At 29.2% G+C, this 19,947-nt stretch overlaps 1 protein-coding gene across 3 annotated transcripts; it reads right to left on the bottom strand.

Moving 5' to 3' along the window:
- Positions 1-182: 182 nt before the first annotated feature.
- LOC109790538 (uncharacterized) lies at positions 183-5,556 on the bottom strand. Of its 3 annotated transcripts, XM_020349723.3 has the most exons (8): positions 5,361-5,556; positions 5,207-5,225; positions 4,809-5,086; positions 4,223-4,299; positions 4,049-4,085; positions 2,232-2,388; positions 1,251-1,470; positions 183-651 (listed from the first exon to the last, which is right to left on the bottom strand). In XM_020349723.3, exons 3-8 carry the CDS (start codon positions 4,933-4,935, stop codon positions 370-372), a joined length of 900 nt encoding a protein of 299 aa, XP_020205312.1. In that variant the 5' UTR covers positions 4,936-5,086; positions 5,207-5,225; positions 5,361-5,556; the 3' UTR covers positions 183-369. The 3 variants fall into 3 exon arrangements, with proteins under 3 accessions (XP_020205312.1, XP_082922581.1, XP_029125520.1); XM_083066455.1 differs by having other exon boundaries at positions 5,207-5,556; XM_029269687.2 differs by lacking the exon at positions 5,207-5,225.
- Positions 5,557-19,947: the final 14,391 nt, after the last annotated feature.

The following is a 19,947-nucleotide window of genomic DNA, read 5'->3' as shown; positions in this document are numbered from 1 at the left end:
GAATGAAATTGATGTAATAATTCGAATAATATTATGTCACTAATTCAGTTATAGCGTAGCTATTAGACATTTAACATGGGTTTGGGTCATTGGGCTTTGATTAACATGGGCTTGGGCTGATATAAGTTCGGCAGACCTTTATTTTCGGGTGAGGTAAAATTAATATTATTCAAGTGATATAATTAAAATCTGAACCCAAATTAATCTCATTTATAATTTTTACATGAAATTGTGTTATAATAAGAAAAATTAATTCTAACATATTACCAAATAGGCACATATAGATGGTAAGTCTAAAATGAGTAAGAAAGTAAAGTAATTTAATGATTAATACGATGGAACATTTCATTTGTGAATCCTAGGTAACATTCAAATGGCCAAAGATAGGTCCAAATTAATCCTGTTTGGGACATTGGAAGAACTAGAACAGCCCATGCATTTGTTGCTAATCTCAGGGCACAATGAAAATGCCTCACTGGTCTCACTCACTGAAGAAGAACCATTACTTTTCTGAGAAGAAGGATGGGGTTGTGGCAATGAGATCGACAGTGACAACTCACAACCTCCTAGTCCTATGTCTTCATCATGTTCTCGTACTCTCCAAGTGTTCCCAACATCATTCAAAGCCTGTTTCTCATTTAATTTCTCAACCTGTCCAACATTATGTAGAAAAGTGAGATGGCAATTATTCTTTTCCTTTCAAAAAGTACCTCATGTGGACTTCATAACAAAATTGATTACAACATGTGATGACTATATATAGATGTACCTATCCTCAAAAGGAGCAGTGTCAAGGGAGCAAAGCAAATAGATTTTACAAAAATCATAATGCTAAAACCGAGGTTAATCTTTTATGATTTAAATTCTCAGCTAAACAAATATTCACATCATGATTTTTGAAAGCAACTAATAATAGCTTTTGATGAGGAGAACTCATCCTAGTTTTATACTCATCATCATTTTTTACCACCAAAACACAAAATCATGTTGCTTTGATTTGACATATTCACTAGGGAAACTAACATTTTACTAGTCTGTCTTTTTCATATTTTGCTTTTAGGGTGAAGAGAGTGATTAAGGGAAGTCCTATGTATTAGTGAGAAATTTTCATGTTCCATCTCAAGTGACACTGAAATAAAGTCCAAAACCAAATCACACTCCACCCTTGTTAAAAAAATCTAGTATAAACAGTAACAAGGACAAATGAAGTACAAAAAGAAAGTTAGATTGTGCAGGTATGAGAAGAGAACCTGGAGAAAATCTGATTCTTGCTTTGGGAGCATAGGAAAGGTTGTGGAAAGGGGTTGAGTCTGCCACATTGAAGCAACACAAATCTTCTTTATTACCTTCTGCTCAGCCATGCTCTGCAGGTAATCATAAAAAGTAGTGTATGGATTTGGAACTGCTTCACATATTCTTTGGCTGCATTGTAGGATTCCTGAGAGTAAACTTTGCTTCTCGATTCTAGCTCTGAGGAGAATCCAAACGTTAAGGATTATTTTTTTTCTTTGTTTATTTTAAAAGTAAAAGTTGCCACAGAAAAGCCAAAAATCAAGCAAAAACCGATAACTCTTTTGTTTTGTTACTTTCCCATGCTGCCACTTTTTACTCCTTTGAAAAGTTTTAAATTATTTCAACATGAAAGAGTTTAATAGGCACAAGGTAAAAGTTTTAACTATGTCAACCAAATTATACATAATTCTTGATGTGACTATGAGATAATAATTATAAAAAAAAGTTCAATTTTTATGTCTTAATAGTATAAAAAGTTTAGGTTATCATCAAATTAGAAAAATAATAAACTTAACTATTTGTAATTGAATAATAGCTTCATTAGATAAATGTATGAAGTATTTATTTTTATCAAAATTAAGAAACTTAAAATATATATTATAATAAAACTTTTGTTAATCCCTTGTTTTTTTTTTTAACTTCAATTTGATCTCTTAAAGTATCCTTGTTAGATAAATTGATTCTTTCATCAATTTATCACATTAATTTAGTGAATTAAATAACACATAACAAGATGTAAGTGTCATGTTATTTAAGTCAAGATTAATATTGAATCAAAAAATTGATGAAAGAAACAATTTATTTAATTAATAAAACATTTTAAGGAATTAAAGTTTAATTTTTTTATTCAAAAGTTTAAAATTTGTGATTAAATAATTATGTAAAAAAATTTAAACCGGTTGTGCATATATATTTATTAAAAATATTGTTAAGCTGACCTTTTTGAGGAGAAATTACTGCAGGTGGAGAGGGAATCAGATTCTTTTCCAATGGATTTTAAGCAAGAGTGAAAACCAACATCACTCACTTCATCAACACATCCATCATCATGCTCCTGAAAAGATTGTTTTCTATGTTGGGTGGAAGTCCTATCAGCTGTCACAGATAAACCAGCACAACACAAAGGAGAAAATTAAAGTAGAATGTTTGGTGAAAACAATCAAAAGCTTATTCATGGGCTCCAATGCATTAACAACAACAGGGCTTGGATTTGTACACAGGTCATTTAATGAACCCATCTTAAATGTTGAAAGCAGAAAAGTTGTGGGTTTCATCAAAATACTGCTATTATAAGAAGATGGTAAAAGCACATTGGTTTATCATTCTCCCTTGTCTATTCTGGCATCAACTATACATTCAAAAGGGACTAATAAATGAGCAATGCAGTTGCCAATTTCCTAAACTCATGCATGGAGACCAACTTTTAGCTTCGATTTTGAACTGCAACCGATAACCAATAAGGGAAACAACGATTTAGTGAGTCTGCATGCCTTCAATGCAGAAAGCATCAATTCTACATTATTCAATGTACGATATGCAGGGTGGATAAACGACCATGAATTTTCACCCTGTTCAGTGTTGACCAATAAATGATACAACCAATATTAAATATATTTATTTTATAAAATTAATAATTTTATCATTAAAATTAAGCAGAAGCAGATGTATAACATTATCTCAGTTTGCTGAGCTCACTAGAAAGTCACCATGTATATAGATACTTTACCATTAATTTTAAAAAAATGCATTACCTTCCTCTTTAAATATACTAAAAAATGGGAAAAGAGAAATTCTATTGATTTGAGTTCCCTCTCTTTTTTTTTTTTTTTTCCTTTTTTACAGTTAACCATAAAAAGGAAACCCAGGGGCACAGTACTGTTAAAATATTAGGTGTAAGAAAAGCATTTTTGAATAATTTATTATAAAGTGAAAGATGAAGAACTTATCCCACTTTAAAATTAAGAATTGAAACTTAAGGTGCATGTGTTAGTGTTAAAATAAAGTTTAATGAATGAGTAAGTCAAATGATACTGGAAGATATAGTTTTAATGCGATCTGAAGAGAGTAATTTTTATATTAAAAAAAACGTAAAATATTTGCACACCTTATATTTTTATATCATATATATTATTCCACTTCCTTTTATAGGAAAAAAGTGGGAAAGAGATTTTTCTATTATTTTGATGAGTTCTCTCTGTCCTTGTTTTTCTTTTCCTCTTTACTGATATCCATAAAAAGGAAAAGTTTGGGCCTACAAAAGAGAAATGTTGTGGAGGCAATTTCTACCATTCTCTATTTAAGTAAAATTTATGTAATATTTTTTAAATATATAGGTCTTTTTCCGTTGAGTCTCATTTTAAAATTAGTAAAACCATATAAATTTCGATCATTAAAATAGTGTATTAGGGAAAAAAGTGCAAAGAGTTTATGGGGCTTAACATAAAAATAAAAGATGTCAAAAAAATCATGTTAATTTGAATAATGAATCATTCAGATATTAACATAAAACTTATATTAGTCTAGTGATAGAATGAAAAGAGATTGGATAATTAGAAGTACAAGGATCTAGTTTTAATTTTCATATTTATAATTTTTTATTTAAAAAAAATATACATTTAAAACTGTAGATTAATAGTGTGACTTTAGCATATGCAGATGAGGGTATTGAAGAGGCGTGAGAAGATCAATGAAACTAAAGCTACTTGTTGTACACGTGTTCAGCAATAAAGAAGGTCAAATTAACAACGTTTGGTACCTTGTTTGCAGGAGTCACCTTTCATGCTTCTGTACATCTGTTTATGAAAAAGTGAAACACCCAATAAGGATAACCCCAAATAAAAGAGTTGCTAGCTGTGAACATAAGGTTACTTTCACCAAGAAGAGTGAAATAATCAATGTGTATAATTTTGTTAGCAGATTTAATACCAACCTGCAAATGGCTTTTGACGTGTGAAATTGTTAGCCCTTTAACATCCATCAATTGAAGAACAAGCTTAGGAGTAGCCTCTACACATATGGAGGAAAAAAAGGCACAAATAAATCCAGATTTTCCATGAGAATATCACTATAATAGTGATAGTAATATAAAACAAATCAAGAGTAATTAAGAAAAATATTGGATAAACACTTATTCTCACTTTCATTTCTTTTTCTACCTCATCTATCACTTTTTTTTTTTATTCCATTACATCTTATATCTATCGATTTCTTTTTCTCTTTCTATTCCTTCCCTCCACCCCCCATATACCCCATTAAGTTTAAAGAAAAAAGACTATACAAAAACGAAGTAAATGACACTGTTCTCCAAGCACAAATCATTATTTATTGTAAATTTGTTGACTAAGTAATATGAAATGGTGATTTTGATTAATTGATAATGTAAAAAGATTTGTATAAATAGTGTATCTTTATTAAACCTTTAAAAGTTTATCAAGTTAAAAAAAAAAAAAAAAAAAAAAACAATGAAGGAAAGCATAAAGAAACTAATTGGGTTGGGGGCATTATAATGCACTTACTGTGGTGACCTCCAAGAGTCTCAATGGCATAAACAAAGCAACGGTGGAGTTCAGGGGTCCATCTTAAACGAGGGACTTTTGATCTTATATACTGTCTCACAACACCTTCCCTTCCACAACTACCCATTTTTCCTTCTCTGCAAAGACCTTTACTTTCCACCTTCCAAACCAAAAGGGTCTTCACAGAATCCCCTATTCGTGCTCCACAGCTACGATCTCTCCTTCACTTGATATATAACAAACAACAGTGGAAAAAGCATGCCATGCAGCTTTTCCCCCTAAGCAAACAGAAAAAAAAAGAACACAGAATCATCATAGTGAAAGGGGAAAATATCGAGAGAAAAGGACATGACAAGGGGAGAAGTCCTGCAAATTCCCGAACATGTCACTGATAATACCTTATGGTAGGTGCTGTTGCTGTGTAGCCAAATGACAAAAAGAAAAAAAAAATAATAATAATCACCAAGGATAGGAACTGAAATGGATCTCAAAAAGCACACACAAAGCTTTTTATAATTCTGAAATGAAAAATCACGAGGAGGCTTTCTGAACCTCTGATGTTGTTTGCTTGCCACGAAATGATTATGCCTATGCCAATATATAGTGTCTGTGTTGCCAAAGTTTGACCTTTGTCTCTCTTTCTAGTTTCCACACCCTCTCTCTAGCAATGTATGCGACAACATCGTCATAATCACTTGGGGAGAATACATGGAGGCCATGAAAATGCTTTTCAGATTTTGTTTTGTTCTCTTCTGAGGAGTACTGTTTTATTGACGTGTTAAGAATTTATCTATACAGTTTTTTTTTTTAATAGGATAAATGATATATGTATGTACAAGCTTTTATAGCAAGTTTGTTGATAGAAATTTGACCGGCCTGTATAATATATTTATTTTTTTTATAAAAATTATCTTAAAAATATTTTTTAATTTGCTGATATTGTAAAAAAAAGATATGTTCTTATCAATTAAGTTCCTTTTATTTCATATTATTTATTATTTTCTCTTTTATGAAAATAAAAAAATATATATTTTATAAAACTATCTTAAAATTATATAATTTTAAGTAGTTGATATTGAAGAAAAAAAATGTGCATACAGATCAAATTCTTTTTTATATCAAGTTATTTATTATATTTTTAATTTTAATTTCTCTTTTATTTCTCTTAATTATATCTTAGTTATTAATTTTATGCATTGCAATACAAAAGTTTTTATATTATCAAATAATTAAAATTTATTTTAAATTAAATATTATAAAAAGAAACAAACTTCCCATTATTATATTGATACATGATCAATTAGATTATAATTAATATCAAAAATTTTATACAACATATTATTCTACCAATGGAAGTTGGGTAAACATATTATTCTACCAATGGAAGTTGGGTATACCAGAAGGAGTTAGTCTCTTATAATATGGTGAACCAAATTTAAATCTATATTAATCCAATTCAATTAGTCCTAATTGTACAAAAACGAGTTTAGTTGGATTGGATTTGTTATAAGATTGAGTTGAAAATCTTAACTCAATCTTACTCATAGTAAGTTGTTGATTAAGTAGACCCACTAAAATGTATAATAAATAAAAAAAAATATTATAGGCCTCATATTGATTACTAACACTAGTACATAATACCCATTTTACGTTGGTCATTTTAGGGGTTTTTACGTCAGAAAAACTTCCGACGTAGAAGCGGGAGACATAAATTTACGTCGGGGCACGAAAACCGACGTAAATTTATGTCGAACATGCCTAGGTCCGACGTAAAAAAGTTATAAAAATTTAAAAAAAAAATTGAGTGCAAGCAGAACGGCCCGTTCTGCTTGAGAGACCCAGGACTGCAACCCAGACTTGGTCACTTCTCCAGCTTCAAAAACTTACGCGAAATGCAACAGAAACATTATTACGAAAAAAAACATCCCAGAAAACACAAACTTGATAGAAGATACTACCTCATAGAAGAAAAACGCAACTCTCCGAAGAAGAAAAACGCAACCCTCCGAAGAAGAAAAATGCAACCCTCCGAAGAAGAAAAACATCATCACGCGAAGAAAAATAGCCACGATTTGAGGAGGAGGCGGAGGGATGAGGAAGAAAAATAGATAGAAGAAAGTGGACGATTTGAGGAGGAGGCGGGAGAAGGAAGCCATGAAATTTTTGAACTAGCTACTGCGCGCAAGACACCTTCTTTTAAGCATCCTGTGGGTTATTTACGTCGGCCCTAATTGGGTCCGACGTAAATTTTAACATCTACGTCGGACACAATGAACAGCCGACGTAGATGTTAAAATTTACGTCGGAATCTTAGAGGTCCGACGTAAATAATTTAAGAAAATTACGAAACGTGCCACCGCGCTTTTATTACGTCAGTTCTTTGTATATCCGATGTAAAATGGGTGACGTAGTATCCTATTTTTCCACTAGTGTAATATGACCAAAGTAGAATGTATAAATTCAAGTAATATATTCATTTTTATAAGTCAATTTTCCAGAGTTAAACTATGCACTACCTTAAGATGGTACCAAAGTTTATTATAACAATTGTTGAGCATTTCAAATAATTATTGAACCACCACTTGTAAATGTCCAATCCTATAAAACTTTATGTTCAAAGTGTTTGGTCTTTGATGTGAGGTAGCATTGGAGACCTCACATTGATTAGTGTTATGACTAAACTAGAATATGTGTGAATATGTGCATACGGGCATGTGTTTGGAGGGAAGAGGGAGAGACAATTAGTCAATTATTACCTTACAATTTAAATTGTCAAGTTGAGTTTGACTCAAACTCATATTCTTAAAAAAAACATATATATATATATAACAAAATAACTAAATGGTTCATAAGTTAACTCATCAGAATATATAAATATAAATAATTAAAACATATTGTTACAATCACATAAATATAGTCTTACTTAATCATCTTAGTTCAAATATATTTTAGAAATTATCAAAATTTAAATAAATACAGGGTAAAGTAACAAAATAGCATATTTCTTGATCTATTGGGTTGGTCGATTATGTTTGTTGAATAGTTAAATCATCAAACTCAACCCAACCCATTTTACATGTGGGTTGACATGTCAAATTCAACTCACTTTAATATCTTTAATCATATATAATAGACACTTACAAATAATTTTAATTTTGAACTCAAGTTAGATAAATTTCTCAATAAGAAGATATAAGATAAGAAAACAAGAAAGAAAAATACATTAAATTTTTTCATAAATTAAAATCAACTTATACACTTCAAGTTTTATTGAATGTTTTTATTTAGCTTTATTAAGATTTAATATGTATCAATTAATTTTAAAATTATATAAAAGTTAATTTCTTTTTCTCATGTAAATACTTATCGAAAAGATTATTTAAAAGATATGCATGTTCTATATAGTCTTAACAAAGATTATGTTTATTTCACTACTAGAAAAAACATAAATTAGCATCTGTCAAAAATCAATATTAATCATTAAAAATTGTAAAATTGTATTTTTTTTTCTTCTTATTATATATAATTGTGATATATGTAATTAAAAATATTATTTTATGTTGTTTTATTATTTTTGGCCTTAATGGAGTGAGAGTTAAAGTTGAGATAACTCAAAGCTTAAGTTTAGAAGTTATATTGCTTTTTCTTTTTCTAGCATTTTGACTTGTTTTTATCTTTAAACTATTTTATAATCTTGGACTGAGTTGTATGTGTGGCTCTAATTGAGATTTATGGAAATATTAATTGAACATTATATTTATTGTTAATTAGTAATTAACTATTCTATTTGGTAAAAGTAGAATTTTTTTGATAATGGCGAAGGTGAAATTACTTGAATGTTTATGTTTATTTCTCTGAGATTGGAAATTTTTGCATGAACATTTATGTTTTCAAAAAGCATATCATTGAGAGATTTACAAATAATGAGGATTGAGTGTCCTCACTCTCTTTTGTTCAATGGATTTTGCTTAAATCTTGCAATTGTGTGAGTTATTTGTGTATTGAAACATGATCAAGAAAAGTTTAAATTTTGTTTAAGTCACTATCCAAAAAGTTAACCTGAAAATTTTTGTTAATTCTTAACACTTGCTACCTCTTTGAGTCAAACATTGAATTTTTACTTTTAGAATTCAAGCCTATAAAAAAAACACAAATTGTTACCTTGCACCTTTAGGAATAAGGAGAATAATTTAGTTTAAAAAAAAAAGTAAAAAGGTTCTAAGTTTGGTGTGGGCATATACTATACCCACAACATAAGTAAGGATTGTAAGTATGGTGTGGGTATGTTACACCCATAAAAATATCAAGAAGGTTAATAATGACCCAAGCACTAACATAAAGTTGTAAGCACCTTCCTACTAAAAGAATAAAAATATAAAAAAAAAATCAAATAAAAAAGTAGAAGAAAGATGTTGAAGTTGAAATTGAAAATAGTGCTTTGGGAAAATCTGGAAGGAATTAAAATGATAAACAAAAAGAATACAACTAATTAAGTGTTCTCCTTAACCATAGGTGTTTTTTGATTTCCAAAAAAATAATGAATTTTTTGTTAGCTTGACCATGTTAGAAGTCAAAGAAAGTTCTAAGTGATTTTTGCACACTTATGATTTTTACACAATTGTTCTAAAAGGGAAAGATGAAAAGTCAAACTAAATTGGATGGTGTTAAATGTTTGAATTGAGTGAAACACTAACCACATAATTACACTGGAAATTGCAATTATAGAGAGAGCATGTGTATTGAATTACATAAATTGCAAGTTATGGAGAAAAGATAGAAACTAGAAGGGGATTGAATAATATATATATATATATATATAAATTCACACTTGTTTGCAAGTTAATGAAGTAGTATCTGCAACAGACAAAGCATGAGCAAGAGTAATCAATAAACATAAGAAATTTTTATACTAGTTCACCTCAACCATCGAGACTACGTCTAGTTATCAATCCAATCAGATTGATTTCAACTAACTTTCAACAAAGTTACAAGTATTCTTTCATCAAGCCACTTTTGACTCAACACAAGTGTTCTTTGACTAGCCTTTTCAAGCCACTACCCAAGTATTCTTTTTACAAATAAGTCTCTTCAGACTTAACCCCAAGTAATTTTTTTCAGAAAAGTCTCTTCAAGCTCTGCCTTATAACAATGGTTATAAAGGTATTACAAGGTTGTTACTATCGTCTTTTTTAGATGTGATTACAACAAAAGTTTAAGTGCAAGAAATCTCTTGAAGATTTTCTATGTTTGTGGTTCACTCTTGAGTTATATATTTTATCTGTGTCTCTATCAATAGTTTTCTTGAGCTCTAAAGTTTCTTATATAGTAGCTTCAAAAGAGATGATTGTTGTAGCTTTTTGAGTCTGATTAATAGAATTGTTTCATCTTACTCCTTCATCTGATTTAGAGAGAAAGGAAGTATTTGTTGGTGCATTAAATGCTTTAATTAATATCTTTCACCTAGACATACTCCTTATCTTAGATAGCTCAAGCTACTTATCAAAGTAGAGCAGCAACAAAGTAGGAACAAGAAGCAAAATCAATGTGTAACAAGGATGCAATACTTTTCCAATGCCTTTTTCGTGAAATCAGACATCTTTGTCATTTGTTCTGATTCTCTACATGCCCTTATATACCTTTAACAGAATGTGAGTTCCAAGACAACAACTTTTGATATGTTAAGGTATAAAGCATTCATTTGAAAATTCAAACGCATCAATCATAATAAATAGTATACGTTAAAAACATGATAAACACTTGTACGCTTCGTCTGATTTACTTCGTCTTCCACATGTTACTTCGTCTTGTAAAGTTTGAAATAACGACTTTTCAAAAATGTTTTCTTATCGAAAGACGTAGTGTTTGTTATCATTAAAACTTATGAAAAATGAGGGATCGAAGATTGTCTTTTGACTTAACACAAGTGTCATAAGAACTTGTCTTTTTGAAATTTCTTAATGCATTTCTTGTGTGGATCCAATGTTGTTACTATGGTAGATGTTGTGATTTCTTGAATAGTTTGAAAAAAAACTGTTAAAAAATTTGTTCATATGAAATGTTCCCAATACATTTTAATCACAAAACACTTGGTCAAGAGTTAATTTTAATTTTAGGATTTAATTGTTTAAGTAGGTATTTTCAATGTTTTTCTTTGTTGAGATATACCACAAGATAAATAATTTGCAAGCTACAAATCTCAAAGAGGAATCATAGCTCTGAGCTACATAGATGATTGTTATGAGCTAGCGAAATTCGCTCAAAGTGGCCAAGTCACTACTTAAAATGAGTAAAGTTAGAAAATACCCCCAGAAGCATGCACATGCTCACTTAGACACTTTGAGTGAGTGGACATCATAAGTCTAATTGAAAAAAAAATATTATAAAATATTATAAAAATATGATCTATAGAACGTCTCAGTATCACATTCTTACTTTTCTTAACACAATTATAGAGAGATTAGAGAGAGTTACTCTGAGATCATTATTGTAATCACATATCGCTCAAAGGTTCTTCTTCACTTGTGTAAACCTTAGTCGTGAGTGACTAAGTCCTCTTATGTTGTAGATTGATGTAGCTATTATACTCATAATCTTTCATGTTCTCATTCAATATATTATTTTTATTTAGTTAATTGTTCTACATACTCTTGTGCTTATTATTTTTTTTGGCGAATGTATGATTTTATAATGTTGACTGATGTTAGGAAACCCTTTTAAAATTCCAATTAATTAGATAAAATATTGATAACATTTATTATCGAAGAATTGGGATAAACCTTATTAGATGACTTTTGGTCCTTGACCTTAATGTAGGATTATTTAACAAATTTCACCAAGGAATTAAGATTTCTCTTAAACAATCTAGAAATTATTTCCTAAGGAATTAGAGTTTAAATATAATTGTGGACTTGTTGAATTAACTGTGTAATTTCTAATATTTAATGAAAATTGCATAGGATTTACATGGGGAATGTTAGTGAAATTAATCTTTTCTCTTATCTTTATATAAATTCAAACTCTTTATTGCTTTGTTATATGTTTTTCTATAAATTTTCATCTTTCATTCTAAACAATTTAAAACTCCTTTTATTTACATATTTAGTACCAAAATTATATTAAACAATTATAAACTCAAGTCTATATGAATTTGATACTTAAACTTCTATCATCTTTATCACTTACGACAATTTACATATTTGTCAAGATAAATTATTATTCATTTGTTGTTCACTTAGATATTTGCATCAAACCTAACTTAAACATTAGAGTACCTTTTACATGTACCACATTTCTCTGAATCGTCAGTCAACAAGGATTTCAGATGCCGTAACAAACAAAAAATATCATTATATACTAAAATAGGTACAAAATACATTTATTTAAACATGAATTCTAATTTGTTAGTAATCACATAAATTTTATGCTTACATGAAATTCTAGTCAACATAAATTATTTTGATGGTGCAGTATATAACATTATTTTTTGCAAAGTGTTTTTTTAATAACAGATTAATATAAAAATTAAAAAAATTACGAGATATATTATTATTTGAACTTTGAAGGTATTCAATGATTGCAAAACAAGTTCTCTTGAAAGCAATTTTATTATTGAAAAGCACCGATTTAAATATATAAAAAAAGAGAAATATTTTCTGATAAATATCTTAAAAGTAATATATAAAAAATATAATCATGATGTCTGTGCCCTAAAATGGCTAAAGACTCAAAATGCCACATGCATATGTGGCTGTAGTCCTAGGGAATGCGTGTCTTGTCATGAAAGAAAAGAATAGATGAAAATAAGGTGACATTTGAATTGTATTTTGAAGGTGTGAATGGTTGGAACATGGAAAGGAATTGCATGTCAACGCGCGTGTGGTAAAAGGATCATTCCTATGTGGAATTTCAGCTTCTCCATCTTTCATTCATCATTCCAGTCAAAATCAACGTATCGTTTTTTATTATTTTTTTCACAATTATTTTTCTCCCAAAATAATCTTATTTAAAATAATGAGACACTAATTAAATATAAATATCTTTTTAGAAATTTAACCTCTAATTTGTTATTGGTAAAGTACCGGCACTTAAACTTAATGGTTAAAAATTGAAATATATATATATATATATATATATATATAAAGATTTATATTTGTTTAGATAATTTTTTTTAAAAATATTGTTAGGAAAGAAAAACCGGATGAAAAATCAAAATAAACATCTCGATAAATTAAAATTAGTTTTGTACATAAGTTAAAAATTAGATTATGAAAAGTTAATAGGAGAAAATTTTTATAAATTAGTTTATGTTAAATAATTTAATTTATGAAAAAAATTATTTTATTTATTTTTTCCTATTTACTCTTTTAGAGGAGTTTATCCAAACAAATTCTTAAATTCAAACTTTATTATCATCAATAAAATGTTTTTTATCAATAAAAAATATGAAGTCTTATGCAACATGCATTAATATAAATTATATGTCATTTTCTTTCGATCATTTTTTCGTGTTAATTGTTATGTTAATCTTAGATTATTAGTGAATATTTTTTCTTATAAAAAACATCTTTCAATTTTTTATAATAAAATGTATTCAACAGGAGCCGTATAAAATTATAAATTGTTTTGGACAATTTGACTAATATAAAATGAAGTAGAAATAATTTCCAAATTTATGTGTTAAGAATATCACATTAAATAAGATATGAAATTCAATGTGGTATTTAAGTCTTGGGACTGTCCCATCTAATGAATTAATATTTTGAGTTAGACTCTCCTCGTGTGCTTAAATCCTAATATCATGTCATTAATTGATTAAAACTCCTCCTTCCTTTTTTATTTCCTGAGAAGAGAGTGATATGAATCTCTACAAACTCCCAAAATTTTGGCTCACGTTCTCTACCTAAAATATGTGAGTTGATGAGTGTTTGGCTTCAAACTTTTTAAGGTTCATAATAATTGATTAGGGACAAGTTTACGAAAGGGTTATAATAAACAATACTCTCAAAATGTAGTCATCCTCTTCGGTTTTCTTGCACTCTTTGCTATCAAAAATCTCGACACTTTCGTATAAGTAATAAAATAAATACATGAACTGAAAGGTGTACACAAAAAAACTAAAGAACACAAAATATTTTTATACTAATTTATCTTGATCTTTGAGATAAAGTTTACTTTTTGATCAACTTGATCAAGTTTGACAAAGATACAAGTAGTATTTATACAAGTCACTGCTGGATCAACTTAAGTGTTCTTTAATTTATCCCTTCTAGCAAATTACTCAAGTATTATTTGAACAAACACTAGTGCAAAAATTAATTTTAAAATTCGGGTTTTAAGATCGGTTAAAAGATGACCGATCTTAATAGTGACACAGTGACAATTTTGTAAATAATAAGATCGGTTAAATTTTAACTGATCTTAAAAATACTTTTAAGATTGATTATTTTATGACCGATCTTAAAAGGTATGTTTGACACAACTTTTAAGATCAGTTACAAAAGAACCAATCTTAAAAGTGGTATACAAGATCGGTTCTTTTAATACCCGATCTTAAAAGTTGTATCAAACATAACTTTTAAGATCGGTCATAGAAGAACCGATCTTAAAAGAATTTTTAAGATCGGTTAAAATTTAACCAATCTTAAAAGTACTGTAACTATTTAAAAAATGCAACGCTCTCCCTTAGTCATTCTTCCTCGCATGCGCCTCCCTTTGTCATATTTTAAGATGAATAAATATATTAAGTTAATTAACAATTTATTTAAAATGTTAAAATTTAATTTATAAAAATAATATTTTAAAAGAGAAGGGTTATAATAATACCGGTGTAACTTTTACTAAGTATTATACCGCTCAATAATTTTATATTAAATGTGAATTTTATAAATTCAACCGTTAGATTGAAAGTTTTTTACTCTTAGCTCATATATACAAAATTTTATATTAATTCAAGATGATTTGATACTTCATTCTTATAAAACAAAATTGACGTAATATATACATTTCAAAATATACTAAAATATGAACACTTTGATTACCTTCAAGTTGTTGTTCAATTTTAACAAAATTTGAAATAAACATATAAAGTGATGTGAACTTTCAATCTAACAAAATTCACATTTACTATAAAGTTATTGAGCGGTGTAATACTTAGTAAAAGTTACATCGGTGTTATTATAACCCTTATCATTTTAAAATATATAAATTATTATTTAAACTTTTAAATTTATAATAAATAATTTAAATTGTATCATAATGTAATTATACAAGTAAGTATATATATGTATAAGTATACAAGTAAGTATATATATATATATATATATTTAAAGATTAATTAAATATAATATAATAATTATTATTGGTAATATAATTATTATATAATTTTTATATTTTTATAGCGGTCTAGACACACCAAAATGAGAGGGATCCAAATATAGTATAAGTATCAGATTGTATAGTTGAGGATGACTTAAATGAATTAATTTGTACTACTTATACTGACAACATGCATCTGCTTTTCGGTAGCTTATCTCATCAGAACTCCACAGTTAAGCGTGCTTGACTTGGAGTAATATAGAGATGGGTGACCTTCTGGGAAGTTTCCTAGAAAATGTGCAATAAGGACAAAATATATTGAAAAGTGAAGTGTCGTGAAATAGTATCCTTGAGAGGCCAAATATAAGGGTTGTTACATTAATAAATTTATTAAAATTAAATAAAAATTAAACCTGATACTTCTATAACCGATCTTGAAAGCTAGACTTTTAAGATAGGTTAAATAACCGATCTTAAAAGTTTAACTTTTAAGATCGTCTATTTTAAGATCGATTCTTTAACCGATCTTAAAAGTCAAAAATAACTCATCTTAAAAGTCTTTTTTCCACTAATGAAACAACCTTTTCATACTTTTACACCAAGTATTCTTTAAACACCAAGTCTTTTCAGACTTCAAGCTAAGATACACAGTATAAGTTATGTAAGATAATAAAGAATTGTCTTACACATGAGACATTGTAAACAATTTAGTACAAAATGTTAACAAGGAAAAAATAAAGAACGTGACTGTTCGTGTTTCTTCTTTTCTAAGTTTGTCCATGTTTCTTTATATATACAACATTCGAAAATAATTGTTGCAAATCCTTGAGGCTTGGTTGTAGACTTGGTTCATCTTGTTTTCTTGTGTGAAGATATGTTCGTTGGTGCATTTAATTATTGCATTTCATATATTTCACCAAATGTTCACTTTTTTATCTAATTAAGAAGTTTTTGTACAAAAGAAAACAAAATGTAGTGTGTGGCAATCCAAAATGATTTTTGACTATTTTCACGTGCTTGAAGGGATCTACTTATCCTTTCTTTGATGAAAAGCAAACCTTGTCTTTTTATGCATTTTGTGTTGATTATGACTCAAAATCTAATGTATCATTTGTATGTTTTATAAAGTCATTCATTTATTTAGTTTTATACATTTAGCTTATCTCCATTCATTTGAGGGTTTTAGACTATATAGTCTGTCTTCATTAATCTAATGGGTTCAGTCTGTTTTATTTTATCAGACTTAGTCTTAGTGTCTTGGATCCATATACACACACACGTGTGTGTATGTATGTTTGAAGATCCTTTCCAAGAGTATCATAGAGAGAGAAAGAGCGTGAGAATAAAGTGTTGTGTGAGCATGGAGAGTTGGGAAGAAAATATGTAGAAAGGAAAGGAAAATTGATTAGAGAGATCAAGACGTTTTTGAGAAAAGCAAAAGGTTACTTTGTTGTAAAAACTTGTTCTTGTTTTCAGATAATAGAATTTGCTCACTCAAGTGGATGCAAGCCAAATGGCTAAACCATATAAATGTATTGTGTTCTCTTTTCTCAATTTTTTTTTTGTTTTGCTACATTTTTTCTATGTTTATGTTTTATGTTCTTATTAGACTTTCTAGTTTCTACATATTTGATTTGTTCTTACATAGGGTTTTTACTTATTTGTTTTCTTTCTTGTTTTAGAACCAACAAGTGGCACCATCTATCAGGAGAAGAAAGAAAAAAAAAAAGGTTGAATTATGGTAACAACCACGTACAATATCGAGAAGTTTTCAAGGATCAATGACTTTAGGTTATGGAAGATAAAGATGGAAGTTATCTTGGTGTAATAGGAAGTTGTAGAAGCTTTGAAAGGTGAGGCGAAAATGTTTAGATCATTATCATAGAAAGAGAAAAGCTAGATGATTGATAAGGCAAGAAGTGTTATTGTCTTGTGTCTTAATGATAAAGCCCTAAGGGAGGTTACAAGAGAAAAGTTAGTTGCTACAATGTGGGTTAAACTAGAATCTTTATACATGAAAAAGTATTTTGTAAGTTGGTTATGTTTGGAGCAACAACTTTACTCTTTTAAGATGAAAAAAGCAAGATCGGTTCAAGAATGACTTGGAGATTTTAACAAGATTCTCAATGACTTGGAAAACATTAAGATGAAGCTTAAAGATAAGGATAAATTTTTGCTCCAACTCAAATCTTTACCAAAATCCTTTGAGAATTTCAAATATACTATTATGTGTGGCAAACATCATGCCATTACCTTGGATGAGGTTCAGAAATCAATTCAGACTAAGGAACTTCAAAATAAGCAAGAGTTGAAGACAGATGATAATGGTGAAAGCTAGAACCTCTTAAAGGGGAAAAGTGAGAAGAAAGGATCAAAGGGAAAGAAGTCTACATCAAAATGGAAGAGTAACTCCAGGTTTAAAAGCCAAGATGTTATATTTATCGTAGGACTAGTCATTACAAGAGAGACTATCCTAAGAAAGAAGGCAAGAAATCCAAAAGCTCTGTGGATTCTATGGATGTCGTTGTTTCAGATGGTTATAAGAGTGTATGGGTGCTAGTGGCATCCATATCAAAAATGCAAAGGAATTGGGTTATGGATTCTGGATGTACCTACCACATGTGTCCTATGAAGGATTTATTTTAGACTTTGGAACTCAAGGAAAGTGGTGTGGTACTTCTTGCCAACCACAAAGCTTGCAAGATGGAAGGTACAAGTACTATTCGTTTGAGAATATTTGATAACCGTGAGATTTTATTACAAAATGTGAGGCATGTCCCTAAACTTAAAAGGAATTTTATGTCAATAAGAATGTTTGATGGTTTGGGTTATTCTACTAAATTGAACATGGTATGACAAAGATCTTTAATGATGCCTTCATAGTTTCTAACGGAACTAAAAGAAATGATCTATACATTCTTAATTGTTATACTGTTATTTCTTATGCATCTGTAGTAAGTCATACACTGTATGATAACATGAAATCATGACATTTTAGTCTTAGGGATGTCAATGAAAAAGGTTTAGTGGAATTAGAAAAATAATACTTGTTGAGTGGTTGTAAATTGGACAAACTATATTTTTGTGATCATTGCATATTAGGAAAATGTCATAAGAGTATGTTCACTTAAATTTTTTGGGTCCTTCAAGGTGAAGATTCATGGAGGGGGTTCCTATTTCTTCACCATAATTGATGATTTTCAAGAAGAATGTGGATTTATATTTTGAAAAATAAATCTAAATCATTTCAAAAAATTTAAAGAGTGGCACACTCTTGTAGAAAATCAAATAGGAACTAAACTTAAGGTTTTAAGGACTGTCAATGACCTAAAATTTGTTTCAAAGCAATTTAACGAGTTTTGTAGGAAACAAAGAATTAAAAGCCATAAGAATGCAGCTCATAATCCTTAACAAAATAGCCTAGTTGAAAGGATGAACATGACCCTTTTAGAACGTGTGATGTGTATGTTATTGGGTGCAGGTCTACCTAAGAGTTTCTAGGGCGAATTTGAAAATATTGCAATGTATTTGATAAATAGATGTCCATATTTAACTTTAAATTTCAAGACACCTATGGAAAAGTGGAGTGGTAAACAAGTAGAGTATTCAAATTTGAAGGTCTTTGGTTCTCTAGCTTTTACTCATATCAAGAAAGATAAACTTGAGACTCGATCTGTAAAGTGTATCTTTATTGGTTATCTAGACGGAGTGACAAGTTATAAGTTATGAAAGTTGGATCTAAGAGAGTCAAGATGCTTTATAAGCATGGATGTTACATTTGATGAAACCAAAATGGGAACGATGTGCAAAATACCTGGAAGAAAGCAACTCAAAAATAATTAAAGAGAAAACTCAATTTGAGGTAGAGTCTCCTACAGGTGATTTTGGAAACAATATTACACCAACAAATGGTGTACCAACAAACAATGTATCATTTGTTGGTTCAGACCATCAATTGACAAGAGATAGGACTATGAGGAATATTGTACCTCCTAAGAGATTTGGTTATCCTGACCTTATCTACTATGCTCTTACTATGGTTGAAAAGATATAAGAATCAAAACCAAGGAATTTTAAAGAGGCTATGGAGAGTAAGGAAAAACATAATTAGTTGCAAGTTGTAAATGAAGAAATGGATATAGAGAGAAAGGAAAAACAAAATTAGTTGTAAGCTCTAAAAGAAATTAATGAAGTCATTGGATAAAAATTAGACTTGGAAGCTTGTGGATCTACCCAACAATCAAAGGGTATAGTTGGATGCAAGTGGATCTTCAAGAAAAAGAAAGGTATTTTGGGTGTGGAGATAGCAAGGTACAAGGAAAGACTTGTGGCAAAGGGGTTTACCCAAGTAGAAGGAATTGACTATAATGAAATTTTTTACTTGTGATAAAACACGGCTCTATAAGGATTTTGATGACAATTGTGAATCAGTATGATATAAAGTTGAAACAATTAGATGTCAAAACAACTTTTCTTTATGGGGACCTTAAAGAGACAATCTATATGCAACAACCTGAGGGGTTTGCAGATGATAAGTCTAAGATCTATCTCTTGAGAAAATCACTTTATGGCTTGAAACAGTTTGTATATGTGGTATAAAAAAGTTTGATGATTTTCTATTAATCTTGGGTTTTTTTGAGGACTAGTTATGACAATTGTATTTAGATATTAAAAATAAGAGAAGGATGTGTTTTTTTCCTGTTGCTATATGTGGATGATATTCTGGTAGCAAGCTCTAGCAAGGATGAGATTGGTATGTTCAAAGAGAAATTAAATTCCAAGTTTTAGATGAAAGATCTCAATACTACTAAGAGGATAATTGGGA

The sequence above is a fragment of the Cajanus cajan genome, chromosome 11, assembly GCF_000230855.2.
Source record: "Cajanus cajan strain Asha chromosome 11, NIPB_CcT2T_4, whole genome shotgun sequence".
Taxonomy (NCBI): Eukaryota; Viridiplantae; Streptophyta; class Magnoliopsida; order Fabales; family Fabaceae; genus Cajanus; species Cajanus cajan.
Note: the sequence above shows the minus strand (reverse complement) of the source record. Positions and strands in the feature narration are given on the sequence as shown.